At 47.9% G+C, this 19,810-nt stretch overlaps 2 protein-coding genes across 5 annotated transcripts in view; one reads left to right on the top strand and one right to left on the bottom strand.

Moving 5' to 3' along the window:
- The window catches only part of CCDC63 (coiled-coil domain containing 63), a 59,227-nt gene extending 54,066 nt beyond the window's left edge, over positions 1–5,161 (bottom strand). For 2 of the 4 annotated variants that reach the window (XM_055359050.2, XM_019039176.4), the window contains exon 1: positions 4,832–5,161. The gene's annotated coding sequence lies outside the window, so the exon portion shown is untranslated. Of the gene's footprint in view, positions 1–300; positions 584–4,831 lie in introns of those variants that run through there. The other 2 variants (XM_063694331.1, XM_063694330.1) reach the window with 2 other exon arrangements.
- A 4,382-nt stretch (positions 5,162–9,543) lies between these two features.
- Positions 9,544–10,459, top strand: LOC101143804 (large ribosomal subunit protein eL29-like). The gene is given in 3 exon segments (XM_019039175.2): positions 9,544–9,611; positions 9,924–10,189; positions 10,323–10,459. Coding segments are annotated over 3 exon segments (471 nt in total).
- The last annotated feature ends 9,351 nt before the right edge of the window (positions 10,460–19,810 follow it).

Raw genomic sequence — 19,810 nt, 5'->3', positions numbered from 1 at the left:
TTTCAAATTCCTCCAAAGCCACTTATTAACCTTGGGCAAGTCACTTCAGTTCTGTAGTCCTCATTTTCCTCACCTGGAAAATGGGAGAAATTCTAGAAGCCATGTCATTGAGTGTGTAAGACACTCAGCACTGTGCTTGGGACGTAGTAAGTGCTCAGTACACAGTGGCTAGGATGATATGGCAGGATATGGATTGTTTCAGAGGGCGAAGGTGCAGGGTGGTGAATGTTGATGAGGGTGAGAGGGGTGTTCCTCTATCTCCTGGTAACAATACCCTGAATTTCCCATGGGAAGCCACACCTTCCTGCACTCCTGGGGGCTGACCATACCCCACCACCTTCAAGATTGGGGCATCTGACTCTGGATGGGAGAATCAGAGCACCAGATCCCAGTCAATCTGCATGATCTCAGCCCTCTAGCCTGGGATTTCTTCAGGGGTGGATGGGCACATGAAGCTAGCTAGTCCAACCTGAGTGAATGGTGGAATTTAAGCTGGAACACTCAAGAAGAGAGAGACTTTGTTTCCTGCTGCACTTGAATCTCGGTGGATAAGGTCAGGAGGGGCTGACAGCCATCTCGCCTCTGCAAGAGGCTGAGAACCAAGCTAAAATGGAGGAGAGAAGACAAAATGAAGACAGACTGAATCTTAAGGCTTGGGAACATCATCCAAGCACCAGCATTTAGCCAAGCCTGAACATACCTCTGGGTAATGTCCAATTACAGAAATCAGTATATTCCATTAAAGCAACCTGAGATGCATTTTCTATTGCTTGCAACCAAATGAGTTCTCATACCTGAAGTACTTACATCTATTTAGCACATAAACTGAGCCCCCACTGTATGCTACACACTGTGGACTTCAGTGGTAAGTCAGCCTGCAAAGTGCCATAAATCCTGCCTATGACAAAATAGTAAAAAAGGCTCCACAAAGAAGATGACTTTTAACTTGGGTTTTGAGGAATGAATAGGAGTTCACCAGGCAGAGAAGAAAAGTTGGAGGTTGGGGGCGTATTCTGGGCAGAGAGAACTGCCCGGGCAAAGGGTGAGAAGAAAGTGACTGAAAGGAGTGTTCAGAAAACGATTTGCGCTCAAGTATAGGCAGTATCTAGTGGAAAGTGGCTAGCAAAGAGATCTGTAAAAGACTGGACGCTGCTTTTTATTTGTATTTATTTATTTATTTTTAGACAGAATTTCGCTCTTGTTGCCTAGGCTGGAGTGCAACGGCACAATCTCGGCTCACTGCAACCTCTGCCTCCCGGGTTCAAGCGATTCTCCTGCCTCAGCCTCCCAAGTAGCTGGGATTACAGGCATGCACCACCATGCCCGGCTAAGTTTGTATTTTTAGTAGAGACGGGGTTTCACCATTTTGGTCAGGCTGGTCTCGAATTTATGACCTCAGGTGATCCACCCACCTCGGCCTCCCAAAGTGCTGGGATTACAGGCATGAACCACCACGTCCAGCCTGGATGCTTCTTAAAAGCAAGGATGAGATAGATCAGCCTGGAAGAGATCAGTTCATTGCCTCCCCAACAGTTGCTTCCCTCCATGTGGCATTGTTGTGTGAGTTAGCTGCCCAACCAGGGCTTTGCCTCCCTGCTCCTCTCGGATCCAGGCAGGGCTCTCTGATGAATTCTCACCAATGGGATGTGAGCAGAGGGGAAGTCTGTCACTTCCAGATCATGACTTTTAAGAAGTGGATGTGACTTTTCCATCCTTTCCTGCCTCATCTGACATTTATAGGAGGCAGAGCCACAAGACAGGTCCCCAGATCTACTTGTAGAAGAAGTCACCTGCCAACCATGAACATCCTCATTGGGCTGTTACACAAATGCAAAATTAACTTCTGTTGTGTTAAGCCAGTGACATGTGGGGATGTATTTGTACAGCAGCTAGCATGCCTCAGAGAATACCCTAACTTCTTTCTGTCTAACACAAATCTGATTTTGTACCCCTTCAATGTGCCCAGTCCCAGAGGATGACTCATGATTGGTTCCTGCTAATCATGGTAACCCCACTTCCCTTTGTCAATGATTGGTCTAATGATAGACATGTGACCCAGATATGGCCAATGAGACATAAGGAGAAGTATATTCCATTCCTTTGGGACAAAAAGTGAGAACTTGGGCCAGGCGCAGTGGCTCATGCCTGTAATCCCAGCACTTTGAGAGGCCAAGGCAGGCAGATCACTTGGGGTCAGGAGACTGAGACCAGCCTGGCCAACATGGTGAAACCCCGTCTCTACTAAAAATACAAAAATTAGCTGGTCATGGTGGTGGGCACCTGTAATCCCAGCTACTCAAGAGACTGAGGCAGGAGAATCGCTTGAGCCTGGGAGATGGAGGTTGCAGTGAGCTGAGATTGCACCACTGCACTCTAGCCTGGGCAACAGAGTAAGACTCCGTCTCAAAAAAAAAAAAAAAAAAAAAAGAAGTGAGAGCTTGTTCGTGTTCCTCTCTCCTTCTGCTTTTAGAAATTATTGTGAAGGCATGCATGATGGTGCAGTGGCAACCATCCCATGACCATGAAGAGAAATATCACCATCACACCTAAAGACAGCAAAGAGGAAAGATAGGAAAAAATTTAGGTCCTAACTGACACTGTTGGCTACTGCCCCATCCCTGGAACTGCCTACCTCTAGACATCATGTTAGGTGAAACAACAACAGTCACTGTTGTTTAAGGCAGTCACCAAATATTTTGTTCATTGAAGCCTAAAGCATTCCTAACTGACATGGTCCATACCTTGAAAATGGTTCTCAGGTTAATGGGTGATAGGAAAATAGTGGCTGGTAATGTAGGAACCTCTGGATTTTCCCTGATGTTTTTGAGGGTTTGGGGGCCAACTGAATTGTCTGATGTTGGGAAATTCCCACAGGCAGGGAAGTGGTATAAGACAATGGTTCTGTATCTTGATCATTTCTGGAAGGGTCCTCCAGGTAGGGGTAGAAGCTGTAGGAGGATTTACCTGACTAATAAGGTTTGGGCAAAGGATGCTGTCTCTGGGACCTCTTTCAACCCTGGAATTTGGGGCAGCTCCAATTTCATATTGTCCAGGAGCTGTTCTATGTCCCAGGGCCCTTCGGGTCCTAAGTGGATTTGGAATGCACCATCTTAATAACATGAAATGGGTATACCTGACCTTCACTGACAGTGTGATTTCACCTCTCTGAGCCTCAGTTTCCTCATCTGTAGAATGGGGATACCCACACCCATATCTCAGCGTAAAATAATGTTTGTAAAGTGGTTAGCATAGTGCCTAGCTCATGACAGACGCTGGGTGAACGTAGCCTGTTTGTGAAGTGGGATTTTCAAGTACCAGTCTGTCTGGCCCATGAGATCATTGGCTGGGTTATGCACCATTCTCCAGGAACCAAAAGCTCCATCACCTCCTGCCTTTTTGCTGATCCATATGCGCATACATAGTCACTCTCCCCTAGGGTGCTGGCTTCTCTTCAGGTTCCAGATGTTAACCCAGGCCTTTCCCTTTCGGTCAGTGCCCTCTGGGATGGGCTCCTACATTCCCTGGGGAACAGATCCACCCCCTCACCCCCATCCTCATAGCCTGGCCTGCAGAGCATCTCCCGGATGTCCTGACCCCTGGCTTACCACCCTCTCATTCAAGGGTCTCAAACTCACAGCCCATGGGGCCAATTCAACCTACCTCCAGTTCTGTTCCACAGTGTTTCAAAACATAAATACGGGTCATGCACTCACTCTCCTGGCCACAGGCCCCACTCCTCCCTATTGGCTAACCTCCCCTCCCCACAATTCTCACATTTTCTGTAACTGCCTAGAGCCAGCAGGAATTTGACTTCGCAGTTCCTGGCAGGAATCTAAAAGCTGCCCACTTCTGGGGAACAGCGTGTGCGAGGAAAAGTGCAGAGAAGCCCAGCGGCCCAGGTCAGGGGACGTCAGGCAAGGGCCTCCTGCTCCTTGGGCCTCAGTCTATTCACCACAGCATCCATAGTCCTGGGCGCATGGGCAGCTCTTGGCAAATACAGTTTGAATGAATGAAGTTTCCTCCAGGCAGAGATCATCTTCATTTATCTAATATCTAATTAGGTCTACACCTCATCTGCTTCTGAATTTTAACAACCTGCCTTTAAAAGACAAGCCTGCCCCCGAAGGATTCCCTAGGGACCTTGGGACAGGCAGCTATATGGATCATATTGAGCCAGGGCTGCACAACCTGGAATTAAACATGTGCTTAGGGCACTAGCCAAACAGGAGCACAGAAACACATACACAGTTTTGTTGTTGTTGTTGTTGTTGTTTTTCTTGTTTTTTGTTTGTTTGTTTGTTTTGTTTTTTGTTTTTTAAGGATTATTATGGGAGGAAAATAAAAATTTGTTGAACTTTTTTTTTTTTTCCTTTTTTGAGACAGGGTCTCTCTCTCTCTCTGTCACCCAGGCTAGCGTGCAGTGGTTCAATCTCGGCTCACTGCAGCCTCAACCTTCCCGGGCTTAAGCGATCCTCCCCCTTCAGCCTCCCAAGAAGCTGGGACTACAAATGGCACCACCACGCCCGGCTAAGTTTTTAAATATTTTGTAAAGACGAATTTGCCCGAGCTGGTGTCGAACCCCTGGGCTCAAGCGATCCTCTTGCCTCAGCCTCCCAAAGTGCTAGAATTACAGGCATGAGCCACCTCGCGCGGCTCTGGAGTTATTTTACACACTACAATTTATTTATGCATGATTGCGGGAGACCCTGATACTTTCAAGGCTTACGGCAGCGAGAGCTGAATAGACTGGGGACCGCGACCGCTCTTTCCTTTTCCCTGGCAGGGGGAGCTGTGGCGCAGCAGGCGCGGCCGGGCGGGCGGCGAAACTTACCAGTGGCGGGGCCCGGACTGCTTGTCCGTGGCTGCTCGAGCCGCTTGTCCGACGGCTGCTGCAACTGCGCTTCCGACGGTGCCGGGAGGACTGCTTGCTGCGCGGCCTCGCTGCGCCACACCCCCAGCCCCACGCCCGGGCGTTCTGGGACCCCTGGAACGGGCGCCTTTGTGACTCGCACAAACATGGACGTTCTCCCCTGCAAGTCCACTGGGAGGGCACAGGGCCCTCGGAAGGAGAGGACAAGAGCAGCTGGTTGGAGGGAAGCTTTTGGTTGGGGGAGAGGGGCGACACACTCTCCAGCGACCCCTTACCAGACTACCCGGACCCTCATGACGCTAAGTGACTTCTTGAGTCAATCAACAGTCTTAGCCCCTCCCTCGGCCAACGCCATGCAATCGCTGGTCCACCTCGCCCCACTCACACCCCATTCACCGTCTTCTTAGCCTACACCTACACTCATGCTCACAGCAGCCCTGCTAGGTACAGACTTCACACGCAGCTAACTCAAAGGAGCCCAGTTTTCCCTACTCTGAAAAATAAAATAAAATAAAAATAAATTTTAAAAAATGTTGGGGGGGAAGAGAAATATTTCATGAGAAAAATAACTTCATCAGTGCAGGAGAATTTTCTTCAGAACATCCACCTGACCCCCACCCACTGTGAGCATAACACGGGAACCCAAGTGTGATCCAGGCAAGTGAGCTTTTCACTGCCCTAACGGAGTTTAGTGGTTTAAAGATACATATTTTTCATACAATCGGCCCTGAAACACAAGTCAGCTACTTTCTCTGGGGCTAAGCTCTAGAAACAATCACAGAATTAATGGAAAATTATTGGGGGTAACTGTTTTCTACAGTAATTTTGATTCCATGTGATTTCCACTTTAACTCCTAGCCCCCTGAGTGGATTGTAGTAGCTCAGCCCTGCTAAGGTCTCCACTTCATCCGTAAATTCTTGGGACAGGGTGTGTTTTAGAACTTACCATATTTTGGAGACCAGGTGCGCTGGCTCATGCCTATAATCCTAGCACTTTGGGAGGCTGAGGTGGGTAGATCATTTAAGGTCAGGAGCTCAAGACCAGCCTGGCCAACATGGTGAAACCCCGTGTATTTCTATTTTTTTTTTTTTTTTTTGTATTTCTACTAAAAATACAACAAATTTAGCCCAGCATGGTGGCACACACCCGGTGGGTGCCTGTAGTCTCTGCTACTCGGGAGGCTAGGGCAGGAGAATTGCTTGAACCCAGGAGGCAAAGGTTGCCGTGAGCCAAGATCACACTCACTCCAGCCTGGGTGACAGAGTGAGACTCCGTTTCAAAAAAAAAAAAAAAAAGAACTTACCATGTTTTTGGTTTCAGAAAGATAATATGGTACGCAAGGGAGTGTGTTGCCCCTAATGTTGCTGGCAGCCACGTTGTAACCATGAGGGAAGTCAGTGGGACAGTATATTACATACAGGGTTCGGGCCACACAGTCCAGATCAAACGAATTACCGTTTCTGCAAGGAAACATCAATATTCATGTCAAGTAAGATAAGGATAGATTATGAACAGCTACATGTCAGGCCTTGCCTCCAAATGATTCATATGAAGTGTTTTGGATACACTTGACCATCCTCATTTTACAGATGGGGAAACAGACTTAGAGAAACCGAGTTTTGCAGTCAGTGGAGCAGCCAGGATTTGAACCCAAGGCTCCCTGTCTCTAGAGCCCCACGCTTTTCCACACCCTGACTGAAACCACAGCCCCAAAGCTGAGCAGCCCTGCAAGCTGATATCTCCCATCTCTGATATTTAAAGGGCTGCTCCAGCACTCAGCTCCATGCAGAGCCCAATGACTCACACATTTCAAGTGTCAACGACTGAAAAATGATTAAGTTCAATTAGGTTCGGGACTTGTTAAAAATAGACCTTCCTCCGACGAATTTACTCTCTTTGTCTTTATGGGCGCAGCTCTCAGCAGCCCCATGCAGAGACATACCAGGCTTTTTTAATTAGAACATGTCAGAATCGATTCTGCTAAAGGGACCTTCTGCTTCATCAGCGGGACTTGGAGCAGGGTGAGATGCCAGCTTGCCAAAGCGATGAGCCAGAGGTGGGAAATGTTGGCGACAGCAGAGCCTCCAGAACACAGGAAGAAATTAGAGCCAAGCCGCAGAGGGACCAGGCAGAGGCATTTGGACGCAGACCAGAAAACTGACAGTCCAAGTGACTCTTTGGTTACAAAAATCAGAAACCCACTCGAACTATCTCAAAATGAATTTTTTTCTTTGGCCTCCTCATCTGTTTCCCTTTCCTTCTTCCCAGCCGATCCCAATTTGTTCAGCTAACAGTCCTTCCCCGTTGAGCCTATGTAACCAGGAGCAGTTGAGTTTTACACATACCTCCAAGGTAGATCTCCATTAGTGTTAGCAAATCACAGCCATCCCATCATCCTCCTTGCCAATGACTGGGAATCTAAGTTTAAGCCAATTAGTGCATAGCATTCTCCCAGAAACTTCTACTGGTCCAGGAATAGGCGTGCAACTGACAGTGGCCTATCAGACAGAAAGGAAGAACTTGGGGTGGAGGGAGATGCTTTTCTACCCTTATGGATGCAAACAAGAAAGCATGTTGCCCCTCATGTTGCTGACAGCCCTCTGGCAACTATGAGGGAAGCCAGTGTGAGATCAAGGCTAACACACGATGGAGGGAGGAGCCTAGGGAGAATTACAGAACAATGTGGCTGGCACCCTGATCATACCTTGCCTGAAACCCACCTTATGAACAATAGGAACTCTGCACTTCCTATTACGTGAATGAATATGTTTTCTTGTTTTTTAAGCCAGTGTGGATTGCAGTTTCTGTTTCTTTCATCTAAAGCATGCTGCATCGTATGAATGCTAAGACTATCTCACGAAGGTTGGAGGCAGATCCCATGAGGAACAAGAACCCAGAACTAGTAAGCTGTCAGAAACCAAGGCAGCTCCTCCCTCTAGCCCTCTCTGGAACCACCTGGTCTCTCAACTTGGCCTCTTTTTTTAAGGACTATTTTCTCTGCTGTCCCCTCTTCCTCCCATCTTGCTTCTTATAAGTTCCCATTTTAGAACTCAGTTTAAAAAAAAAAAAATCAATGTCCTCATCTCAACTTCCTCATCTCTTCCCAAGAGATGCTCCAATGTCCTCCTCTCTTCCCAAGAGAACAAGATTGTCCTAGTCTAGATTTGATGTCCTGGCCCAATGATGTGGGTCCAGGGGGCCATGGTCAGGTGGTCCCCAACAGGGAATGTGAAAATAATTCTCACCAGGTGCAGTGGCTCATGCCTGTAATCCCGCACTTTGGGAGGTCAAGGTGGGTTGATCGCTTGAGCCCAGGAGTTCGAGACCAGCCTGGGCAACATGGCAAGACTCTGTCTCTGCAAAAAATACAAAAATTAGCTGGGAATGGTGGCATGCACCTGTAGTCCTAACTACTCAGGAGGCTGAGACAGGAGGAACACCTGAGCCTGGGAGTTCGAGGCTGCAATGAGCTATGATCATGCCGCTGCACTCCAACCTGGGTGACAGAGCAATACCCTGTCTCAGAAAAATAAAAAACAAAAAAAATTCTTAGAAAAGGGGGCACAGGCAGGGACGGCGCAGTAGTGTAATGGAGAGAACTGCTCTGCTTTGCACCCTGAGAAAAGCAAATAGACCTCTCTGAGCCTCAATTTCTTGTGACTGCCAGGACCAAATTGAGAACTTTGAAGTCTGCAAAGGTTGTGAAACATTTCACCCCACCTATGACATTCAATAAAAACAGTACCGATCCACAAGCTAAGTGTAAAGTAGTCTGGATTCCGACTTCTGCTGTCATGTGTATTGAATAACATAACATCATTTTGGGGAAAAAAAAAGTGTGGATGCCTCAACTTCACTGGTGCCATTAGTCTCACTTCATTTGCTTTCTTGGTAACAAATAAACTGTTGTTGTTCCTCAGCGAAGGAGGCCACTCCAGCCCCTTCCATCTTCCCCTGCCCTGCTGAGTGGCGTAATCTCCACGCCTGTGGTATTCGAGGTCCCCCAATCCTCCTTCCTTCTGTGGTGGATTGGACAAGAAGAGAACACCTCACGCAAGTTAAACCAATCAGAGCTCCTTTCCCAGGAAATGGAATCTGGACACAAAATTCCCTGGGAAACAAAGGACTGATGAATAGGTTCATGAGGTGTTGGGTGCTGGAGCCAACAGACTGTGTGAAGTCAGGCCAGGGTAGCCTTCTTTTGCCAAGTCTACATTGCCGTGGCCACACAGGCAGACCGTGCACAAAGCCCTTCCTCACATTTTCCTTGCTAGCAAAGTCCTGATTTTTATTCTAGACTTGGGTGGAGGACCCTGGATCTCACAGGTCTCAAGATCTCATCGAGCCCACCTGAGATCTCAGGGTGGCCAATGAGAGGGGAAGTCCGCTGGGAGAACTTGGGACAGGTGCTGGCCGAATGTCTCCAGTCCTCAGAGTCCATGGTGTAAGCTGAAGCGCATGGGCCCACAGGTGGAGGGAGGTGAGTTCTGTTCCGGCTGCAGAGCCACCAAGCCCACCAGATCATCTATGGACTGCCTAATGGCCTTCAATGCATTCCACATCCACTTAAGCCAGCTGGAGAGGATTCTGTTGTTTGCAACCAAGAACTATCAGATACAGCCTTCCCCTTCCAGAACCAGGTGCTTCAGGGGCTGCAGGTTACGGTGCAGACATGGCTAAGTCCAAGAACCACACTGCAGACAACCAGTCCCAAAAACAGCACAGAAATGGCATCAAAAAATTCTGATCACAGGCCGGGTATGGTGACTCATACCTGTAATCCCAGCATTTTGGGAGGCCAAGGTGGAAAGATCACTAAAGGTCAGGACTTTGAGACCAGCCTGGCCAACATGGTGAGAGCCTGTCTCTACTAAAAATACAAAAAAATTAGCCGGGCATGGTGGCATGCACCTGTAGTCCCAGCTACTCAGGAGGCTGAGGCAGGAGAATCGCTTGAACCTGGGTGGCAGAGGTTACAGTGAGCTGAGATTGCACCATTGCACTCCAGCCTGAGTGACCGAGGGAGGCTCTGTCTCAGACAAACAAACAAACAAAAAACAAATTCTGATCGCAAAGATATGAATCTCTTTAGGGGGTGGACCCTAAGTTCCTGAGGAACATGCGCTTTGCCAAGAAGCACAACAAAAAGAGCCTGAAGAAGATGCAGGCCAACAATGCCAAGGCCATGGGTGCACGTGCCAAGGCTATCAAGGCCGTGGCAAAGCCCGAGGAGGCTAAGCCCAAGATCCCAAAGGGCATCGGCCACAAGCTTGATCGACCTGCCTGCATCACCCACTCCAAGCTTGGGAAGCTCCATCAACCTGCCTGCATCACCCACTCCAAGCTTGGGAAGCTCCATTAACCTGCCTGCATCACCCCACTGGAGTGCAGTGGTGAGATCTCAGCTCACTGCAACCTCTGCCTCCCAGGTTCAAGTGATTCTCCTGCCTTGTGCTGGCACTGCCAAGCGTGTCAGGCTCTGTCGGCCAAAGGCCAAGGCCAAGGATCAAACCAAGACTTGGGGTCCAGCTTCACTTCCAGCTCAGGCTCCCGAAGGCACCCAGGCCCTGACAAAGGCTTCACAGTAGAGGTCTCTGTCTGCCTACATGAGGATGGAAGGACTGGTGTGACCCCTGGGCTGTCATCCCCACAGGACTATTGTCCTCCTGTGCTCTTTGTACAAATAAACTGAGGCAGGAAAGAAAAAAGAACTATCAGATACAGAGACCGTGGCCATTGTTGACATCCAAAGTTTCCAATTCCTCCCTAGTGGGATCCAGAATTGCACCCCTCTTGGCCTCCCTTCCAATTGTCAGAGGCATTTGAATCAAAGCAACTCCATCTTGAGTAGGGGCTGGGTAAAATAAGGCTAAGACCTACTGGGCTGCATTCCTAAACGGTTAAGGCATTCTAAGTCACAGGATGAGATAGGAGGACAGCACAAGATACAGATCATAAAGACCTTGCTGATAAAACAGCTTGCAGAAAAGCAGCCGGCTAAAATCCACCAAATACAAGATGGCGACGAGTGTTCTCTGGTCGTCCTCATTGCTGCTCTCCCACCAGCGTCATGACAGTTTACAAATGCCATGGCAATGTCAGGAAGTTACCCTATATGATCTAAAAAGGGGAGACATGAATAATCCACCCCTTGTTTAGCATATCATCAAGAAATAACCATAAAAATGGGCAATCAGCAGACCTCGGGACAGCTCTGTCTATGGAGTAGCCATTCTTTTATCCCTTTACTTTCTTAATAAACTTGCTGTCATTTTACTCTATGGACTCACTCTGAATTCATTCTTGCAGGAGATCCAAGAACCCTCTCTTGGGGTCTGGATCCGGATCCCTTTCCTGTAACACAATGAGGCACAATGGCGCAGTGGACAGAATGCTGGAGTCCTGGATCTGCCACTGGTTTGCTGTGTGCCCCTAGAAAAGCAAATGGACTTCTCTGAGCCTTGATTTATTGAGACTGCCAGGACCAAATGGAGAACTTTAAAGCCTGCAAAGATTGTGAAATATTTTACCCCACCCATGGCATTCAAAATAAAAACAGGGCTGAGCACGGTGGCTCACACCCATAATCCCAGCACTTTGGGAGTCTAAGGCAGGCAGATCACCTGAGGTCAGGAGTTCAAGACTAGCCTGGCCAACATGGTGAAACCCCATCTCTCCTAAAAATACAAATATGAGCTGGGTATGGTGGTGCGTGCCTGTAGTCCTAGCTTCTTGGGAGTCTGAGGCAGGAGAATCGCTTGAACCCGGGCAGTGGAAGTTGCAGTGAGCCGAGATCATACCACTGCACTCCAGCCTAGGTAACAGAGCGAGATTCCATCTCAAAAAACAAACAAGCAAAATAAGTAAAAACAGTACTAATCCATAAGATAAGTGCCACTCATTATCTCAGTGACAGACTTCTGACACAGGTGTAGATTCTTCAGAAAACATTTTGGCCTCACACAGCAAGAGTTATAAAAATGTTTATATTCTTCAACCCAGGAAACCTAAATGTGGAGATTCATCCTGAGAAAATAAGTCAAACTTGGGGATTTTTTTTTTTTTTTTTTTTTTTTTTTTTTTTTGAGACAGAGTCTCCCTCTATTGCTGAGGCTGGAGTGCAGTGGCACTATCTCGGCTCACTGCAACCTCCACCTCCCAGATTAAAGCGATTCTCCTGCCTCAGCCTCCCAAGTAGCTGGGACTACAGGTGTGCGCCACCACACCCAGATAATTTTTGCATTTTTTAGTAGAGACGGAGTTTTGCCATGTTGGCTAGGCTGGTCTCGAACTTCTGACCTCACATGACCCACCTGCCTTGGCCTCCCAAACTCCTGGGAGTACAGGCATCAGCCACCGTGCCTGGCCAAGTCAAAGATTTTTAAAATGCAAAGGCACTCTTGTGTTCTCCTCTCTCTGTGCCCTTTGATGGTATGGCAAGGCATTTAAAGATGTTTCTGACATTTTTTTAAATTCTAAGACGATGTTAACTATACGGTTATTGGCTAGAAATCCTGAGTTATCAACTGTACATATCCATAGTTTGTAAAAAAGAACAAAACAACCAAGACAAACTCTCGATGTTCCTCACTTGGCAATGAGGCCGTGGGGGAAGATGGCTTTCGGAGGAGTGGTAGCTCAGTGCGTGCACTGTGAGACTGGACCTGTTGACTCCGTGGTGAGCATCTATTTAGCTTCAGGTGGTCTTGTTTCTGTATAGAGTGACATAGCATTCTACTGCCATTCTTAGCTGTGGACAAAGTGGGATCAGCTGGCATGAGAAGTGTTTGGGGGTTTTTTGGTTGTTTTTTGTTTTTTTGAGACAGAGTTTCGCTCTTGTTGCCCAGGCTGGAGTGCAATGGTGCAGTCTCAACTCACCCCAACCTCCACCTCCCAGGTTCATGCGATTCTCCTACCTCAGCCTCTTGAGTAGCTGGGATTACAGGCACCCACAACCACGCCTGGCTAATTTTTGTATTTTTAGTAGAGACAGGGCTTCGCCATGTTGGCCAGGCCGGCCTCAAACTCCCGACCTCAGGTGATCCACCCGCCTCGGCCTCCTAAAAAGTTCTGGGATTACAGGCGTGAGCCACCATGCCCAGCCTTTTTTTTTCTTTTCGAGACAGGGTCTCCCTCTGTTGCCTACACTGGAGTCCAGTGGTGCAGTCATAGCTTACTGCAGCCTTGACCTTCCAGCCTCAAGTGATCCTCCCACCTCAGCCTCCTGAGGAGCTGGAACTACACCACACCTGGCTTTTTTTTTTTTTTTTTTTTTTTTTAACAGAGACAGGGTCTGTGTTGGCCAGGCTGGTCTTGAACCTCTGGCCTCAAATGATCCTCCCACCTCGGCCTCCTGAAGTGCTGGGATTATAGACATGAGCCACTGCACCTGGCCTGAATTTTGTTTTAAACAAACTACAGAACTCTTCCTTGTCAGCAAAGCAAAGATCCACCCATCAGTGAAAGTTCAAGAATCAGGCCGGGTGCAGCGGCTCATGCCTATAATCCCAGCACTTTAGAAGGCCGAGGTAGGAAGATCACCTGAGGTCAGGAGTTCGAGACCAGCCTGGCCAACATGGCAAGCCCCATCTCTACTAAAAATACAAAAAAAGGCTGGGCGCGGTGGCTCACGCCTGTAATCCCAGCACTTTGGGAGGCCGAGGCGGGTGGATCACGAGATTGAGACCATCCTGGCTAACAAGGTGAAACCCCGCCTCTACTAAAAAAACAAAAAAAGCCAGGCTGAGGCAGGAGAATGGCGTGAACCTGGGAGGCAGAGTTTGCAGTGAGCCGAAATCCCGCCACTGCACTCCAGCCTGGGCGACAGAGCTAGACTCCGTCTCAAAAAAAAAAAAACAAAAAAAAATTAGCCGGGCGTGGTGGCAGGCACCTGTAATCCCAGCTACTCGGGAGGCTGAGGCAGGGGAATCACTAGAACCCAGGAGGGGGAGGTTGCAGTGAGCCAAGATCTTGCCACTGCACTCCAGCCTGGGTAACCAAGTGAGACTCCATGTCGAAAAAAAAAAAAGAAGAAGAAGAAGAAGAAGAATCTTCTTTATTTTGTATGTTTAGAATGCTGAGGTATTTTTCAAGTTACATTAACAGCATTGCACTTTTTAAAAAGAAAAAGAAAATAAGCCAAAGGCAAAAAAAATCCATATATACAAAGATGCCGATTGTAAAATCATCTCTACATAGGCAAGTGGAAATAAGTAAAAATCAACAAAATAAACACTTGGAATGAAAAAAGCCAAGCCCAGAAGAGCTCATACTGAAAAATGCCATTCATATAAAGCACGAAATTAGGGGAAGCTAACTTTGCCTTTAGAAGTCAGAATAGAGGTTATATGGTAGAGGGGGATACAGAAGAAATAACTGGAAGGGAAATCAAGAGGCTTTCAGGGCTGCAGATGTTCTGTTTCTTGATCTGGTTACATAATCAATTCATTTGTGAAAATTCATCCAGCCATACACTTCTGATACGGACCCTTTATATGTGTGTATTGTACTCCGATACAAAAGTTTTCTAGACAGATGAACAAGAGGAGGATTTTTTTTTTTTTTTTTGAGATGGAGTCTTGCTCTGTTGCCCAGGCTGGAGTGCAGTGGCGCTATCTCTGTTCACTGCAACCTCCGCCTCCTGGGTTCATGACATTTTCCTGTCTCAGCCTCCCGAGTAGCTGGGACTACAGGTGCCCACCACCACGCCCGGCTAATTTTCTGTATTTTTAGTAGAGACATGGTTTCACCGTGTTAGCCAGGATGGTCTCGATCTCCTGACCTCGTGATCCGCCCACCTCCGCCTCCCAAAGTGCTGGAATTACAAGTGTGAGCCACCGTGCCCTGGCCAAGAGGAGGATTTTTAAAGTAAATTATGGCTTATCTACTCATGGGACATTCTAGAGCGTCGAAAAACGTAAAAATAACCACACCTGGCCTGGTGCAGTGGCTCGCACCTATAATCCTAGCACTTTGGGAGGTCAAGGTGGGAAGATCGCTTGAGTCCAGGAGTTCGAGACCAGCCTGGGCAACATAATGAGACCCCATCTCTATTTAAAAATGTTTAATACAAAATAAAATAAAATACCCACATCTATTAAGCATATGCATGGTATGTACATATTGTTTTTCCTCGTCTAGTCCACTTCTGTCCAATTCATTTGCCACTCTTCTCTTCCTGCTGTGTGTCTCAAGAAGTGGACAGTGTGATCCACATCACTCAAGGCCTCCCTTGCCTTCTGTCTTCTGGTTGAATGTGGCCAATGACAGAGACCAGCAGGAGACCAGCCAGGCAGGGTGAGAGAGATGTGAGACGTTTCTTTCAAAGTTCTTGCATGCTTTGACATCCTGTCCCTGCTGGTCGCTACATCCCTATGTAGCTACAGCTTCTGTCTACGTGGGCCCCCTCCCCAGCTCCAGCCCTCACTGGGCTTCCATCACATCAGTTCCTTCTCCTGCCTTGTCCTACCTTTAGTGTGGCAATGGCTTCCTTCTCTTGCTATTCTCTCAGTGCCTCAACCTCTCTTCTCTGTTCCCTTAACCCTGCCCACACTCTAAGAGAAGTCCTTCTTTAAAGTCTTTTGAACTGTCTGGGTTGGATTCAGTTTTCTTCGGAGCCCTGACCGTCACAGCCACTCCTCACCTTCCCATGTGACAAGTAAGTGATCTTCTTGGGTTCAATGCTGCAGAGACTGTGCCTTCAGCAGAGTGATGGGAACCAGCCCGGGAGTGAAGCCAGCATTAATTTCAATTTGGCACCAGGAGTTGTGCCAAATGCTTTCATCTTTTATTTTATTTCTATTTATTTTTATTTTTATTTTTTGAGACCGAGTCAGTCTGTTGCCCAGGCTGAAGTGCAGTGGCACAATCTCGGCTCACTGCAACCTCCACCTCCCGGGTTCAAGCAATTCTCCTGCCTCGGCCTCCCTAGTAGCTGGGATTACAGGGGCATGCCACCACACCCGGATAATTTTTGTATTTTTAGTAGAGTTGGGGTTTCACTATGTTGGCCAGGCTGGTCTCAAACTCCTGACCTCAGGTGACCCGCCCACCTCGGCCTCCCAAAGTGCTGGGATTATAGGCAGGAGCCACTGCACTTGGCCTCATCTTTTTCTTTTTCTTTCTTTTTTTTTTTTTTTTTCGAGAGAGGGTCTCAATCTGTCACCCAGGCTGGAGTGCAGTGGTGCAATCACGGCACAGCCTCAACCTCCTAGGCTCAAGTGATCCTCCTGCCTCAGCCTTGTTTCATCTTTTTGAAAAAGTAAAGAACCGAGCTCTCTCCCTCCCCCTATGTGCCACCCTCCTCTCCCTGTCATGGTCCCACTTTCCCCAGCTGAGGCTATGAACAGGTAGAGCTCACAGAGCTCGGGAGAGTGAGAGGAAAAGAGAAGATTGCAGGCCATGCTGTGACCCTGCAAGGCAGGGGAGAACAAATGGCTGCCCATCTGGAGGCAGCAGCAGAGACCTGGTGCCCCAAGCAGTATACGTACCCGTGTGCTGCCCAGCTGCTCCGAGCAAAGGTCATGTCTGTCTGGCCTCCTCCTCAAGGGAAAATGGAAGCTTCAGCGTGACAGTTTGTCTCCTCAATATCTACTCTCTCCTTCCTCCCTTTTCTTACTTTTACTGGGAATGGCACATGCCCAGCTTTGAAAACCACATCTCAGTCGGGCATGGTGACTCATGCCTGTAAGCCCAGCACTTTCGCAGGCCGAGGTGGGTGGATCGCTTAAGGTCAGGAGTTCAAGACCAGCCTGGCCAACATGGTGAAACCCCATCTCTACTAAAAATACAAAAATTAGCCAGGCGTGGTGACAGGCGCCTGTAATCCCAACAACTTGGGAAGCTGAGGCAGGAGAATTGCTTGAACCTGGGAGGCAGAGGTTGCAGTGAGCCGAGATCGTGCCACCGCACTTCAGCCTGGGGGACAGAGCAAGACTCCATTTCAAAAAATAAAAAATAAACATAAATAAAAAATAAAAACTGCATCTCCCAGCCTCCTTTACAGAAATGGACAGCCATGTGACTAAGATCTGGACCAGCAGCTATGGCGGGTGGGGTAGAAGGAGCTCTGCTGATGCCCTGAGCAGATGCCTACCCTTTACTAACTCCGCAAACATTCACCAGCATCTGCAGCCTTTCTATGCTTCTAACATAGATTTGGGCAATGGTGCCACCTCTGCTGTATGGAAAGCCAGAAGTTCCTGGAGATTTACTTCCTCCCAACCTCTTCTGGGCAGCCCATGGCTGGGTTGAAATGCAGGGGCCCAGTTCCTTTCCTTTGAGGCAGGACAAACTCTGAGATGTAATTTATACTCCCAAGCTCCCCAAGGATCTAGCTGAGGCTGCCCTGAAGTTGCACCCTTGCTTGTCGTGTTCCTTTTCCTCATTCTGCTTCCTTCACTCCCTGACCAGTTTCCCCTGACAGCATTTCCCGAATTAATCACTTGCATCTGGATCTTTGGTTCAGGGTCTTCTTGGAGAATGGGACCTAAGAATGACACTTCCAAGAAATCTCCTAAAAATAGGCTGACTGAGCTGGCATGCTCTCTCTTTCCTTCTTTTACCATTATCTCCCTTCCTGCCTAAAAAGTAGATATAATGGCTGGAGCTCCAGCAGTCATCTTGTAACCATAATAAGCATAGGGATAGAAGGATTGTGGCTTCCTGATAACTTTGGGTAGCCAACAGTCCTAGACTCCTACCTCTTCCAGACTTCTTTTATCTGAGAGAAATAAAGCGTTAATTTTTTTTTTTTTTTTTTTTTTTTTTTTTTGAGATGGAGTCTCACTCTTTTGCCCAGGCTGGAGTGCAGTGGCACGATCTTGGCTCATTGCAACTTCCACCTCCTGGGTTCAAGGAATTCTCCTGTCTCAGCCTCCGGGTACCTGGGATTACAGGCTACAGGCGTGTGCCACCACGCCTGGCTAATTTTTGTATTTTTAGTAGAGACAGGGTTGCACCATGTTGGCCAGGTTGGTCTCAAACTCCTGACCTCAGGTGATCCACCCACCTCAGCCTCCCAAAGTGCTGGGATTACAGGCATGAGCCACCACACCCGGCCGACTGTTTTTCAGGTTTTAGATTTAGCAACCTACATAACTGCTAATATAGTCGACTAATAAAGTTCTACAATCTTCCTCCACGGCAGTGAATTTCTCCCTTGAATATCTTTCTCTTTAGGCCCTGATCACCACTCACCCCCTATAGCTTCCTGTCCCCTCCATAGAAAATCAAAATCTCTCTCTTCCATGATAATAGCAATGGCAATAATAATAGTAGCAGTAGTAGTAACAGTGGTTGAACACTTACTATGTGCCAGGCATTGTTCTAAGCACCTTTCATACAATAACTTACTTAAACATTCTTTTTTTTTTTTCTTGAGACGGAATCTCACTCTGTCACCCAGGCTGGAGTGCAATGGTGCACTCGGCTCACTGCAACCTCCACCTCCCAGGCTCAAGCAATTCTTCTGCCTCAGCCTCCCAAGTAGCTGGGATTACAGGCACCCACTACCATGCCCGGCTAATTTTTGTACTTTTATTAGAAATGGGGTTTCACCATGTTGGCCAGGGTGGTTTTGATCTCCTGACCTCAAATGATCCACCCATCTCAGCCTCCCAAACTGCTGGGATTACAGGTGTGAGCCACCGCACCTGGCCAACATTCTTATAACAACCCCACAGGGTAGATACCCACATTATCCCCATTTTACAGATGAGGCAACTGAGAATAACTCAGGCTAACTCTACACTGCCCACTCTTCTGGACCATCCAAAAATCAGAATCCTGGTTAGCACATTATGCTGATACATTTAACCCCTTTTTGGCTGGATGCGGTGGTTCACGCCTGTAATCCCAGCACTCTGGGAGGCCAAGGCGGGCGGATCACCTGAGGTCAGGAATTCGAGACTAGCCTGGCCAACATGGTGAAACCCCATCTCTACTAAAAAATAATACAAAAAAAATTAGCTGGGTGTGGTGGCAGTCACCTATAATCCCAGCTACTTGGGAGGCTGAGGCAGTAGAATTGCTTCAACCCGGGAGGTGGAGGTTGCAGTGAGCCAAGATTGAGCTACTGCACTCCAGCCTGGGCAAAAGAGTGAGACTCCATCTCAAAAAAAAAAAAAAAGAAAGAAAAAAAGAAACCCTTTTCATCTCCTGATTCTGCTAGATTGGCTCAGGGAAAATGGAAGGAGCTAGGAAGGATCACCTCCGAAACTAAAATGTCTCATCCAGATGGTTTCCTAAATAAGAGAGCAATTTTCACCCTAAGAGAGCTTCTCCCACACTTCTTGGGCAACCAGCTCAAATCACAGACAACATTAAAAACAATCATTTTTCCTCATTTTGTTTTTTTTAAAAATGAGACATCAAGCTGTTTCTCTTGATAAATAAAAAGAGATGTTTCCATGCCCTGCCAGCATAGCTCGGAGGAAACAGGTGCCGCTTTCCTCTTCTTCTTGGGCCCTCTGCCGTGCATCTTTGGTTCCCTAACTCATTTCCATAGAGTCTGCTGTTTGTAGGGCACCAAGCTGGGTGCAGTGGTACATCACAGCATCCGGACATAGGCTCTGGAGTCAGGAAGACCTGGGCTGCCACTAGCTAGCAATGAGATCTTGGGCAAAACACTTTACCTCTCTGGGCCTCAGTTTCCTCATCTGCAAGGTGAAGGTAGTGACTGCACCCACCCCATCAGTACAGAAGTCACTTTTAGTTGCCTGCCCACTTGCCATTACACTTCTTCCTTAGTCCTGGGGATGGATTAATTTGAGCTAAACCATACCCAACATATTAGTCAAGGGATGGGCATATCCTTTCAGGCAAATGAGGCATACGGAGATCTCTGCAGGGAGTCTCTGCCCAAAAAGGAGAAGACCATGAGGGGCAAATCTCCCACTTTCCCAACTTTTATAATAGATATGCTCCAAGATGGCTGCCCA

Source organism: Gorilla gorilla, chromosome 10 (genome assembly GCF_029281585.2).
Source record: "Gorilla gorilla gorilla isolate KB3781 chromosome 10, NHGRI_mGorGor1-v2.1_pri, whole genome shotgun sequence".
Lineage (NCBI taxonomy): Eukaryota > Metazoa > Chordata > Mammalia > Primates > Hominidae > Gorilla > Gorilla gorilla.
Note: the sequence above shows the minus strand (reverse complement) of the source record. Positions and strands in the feature narration are given on the sequence as shown.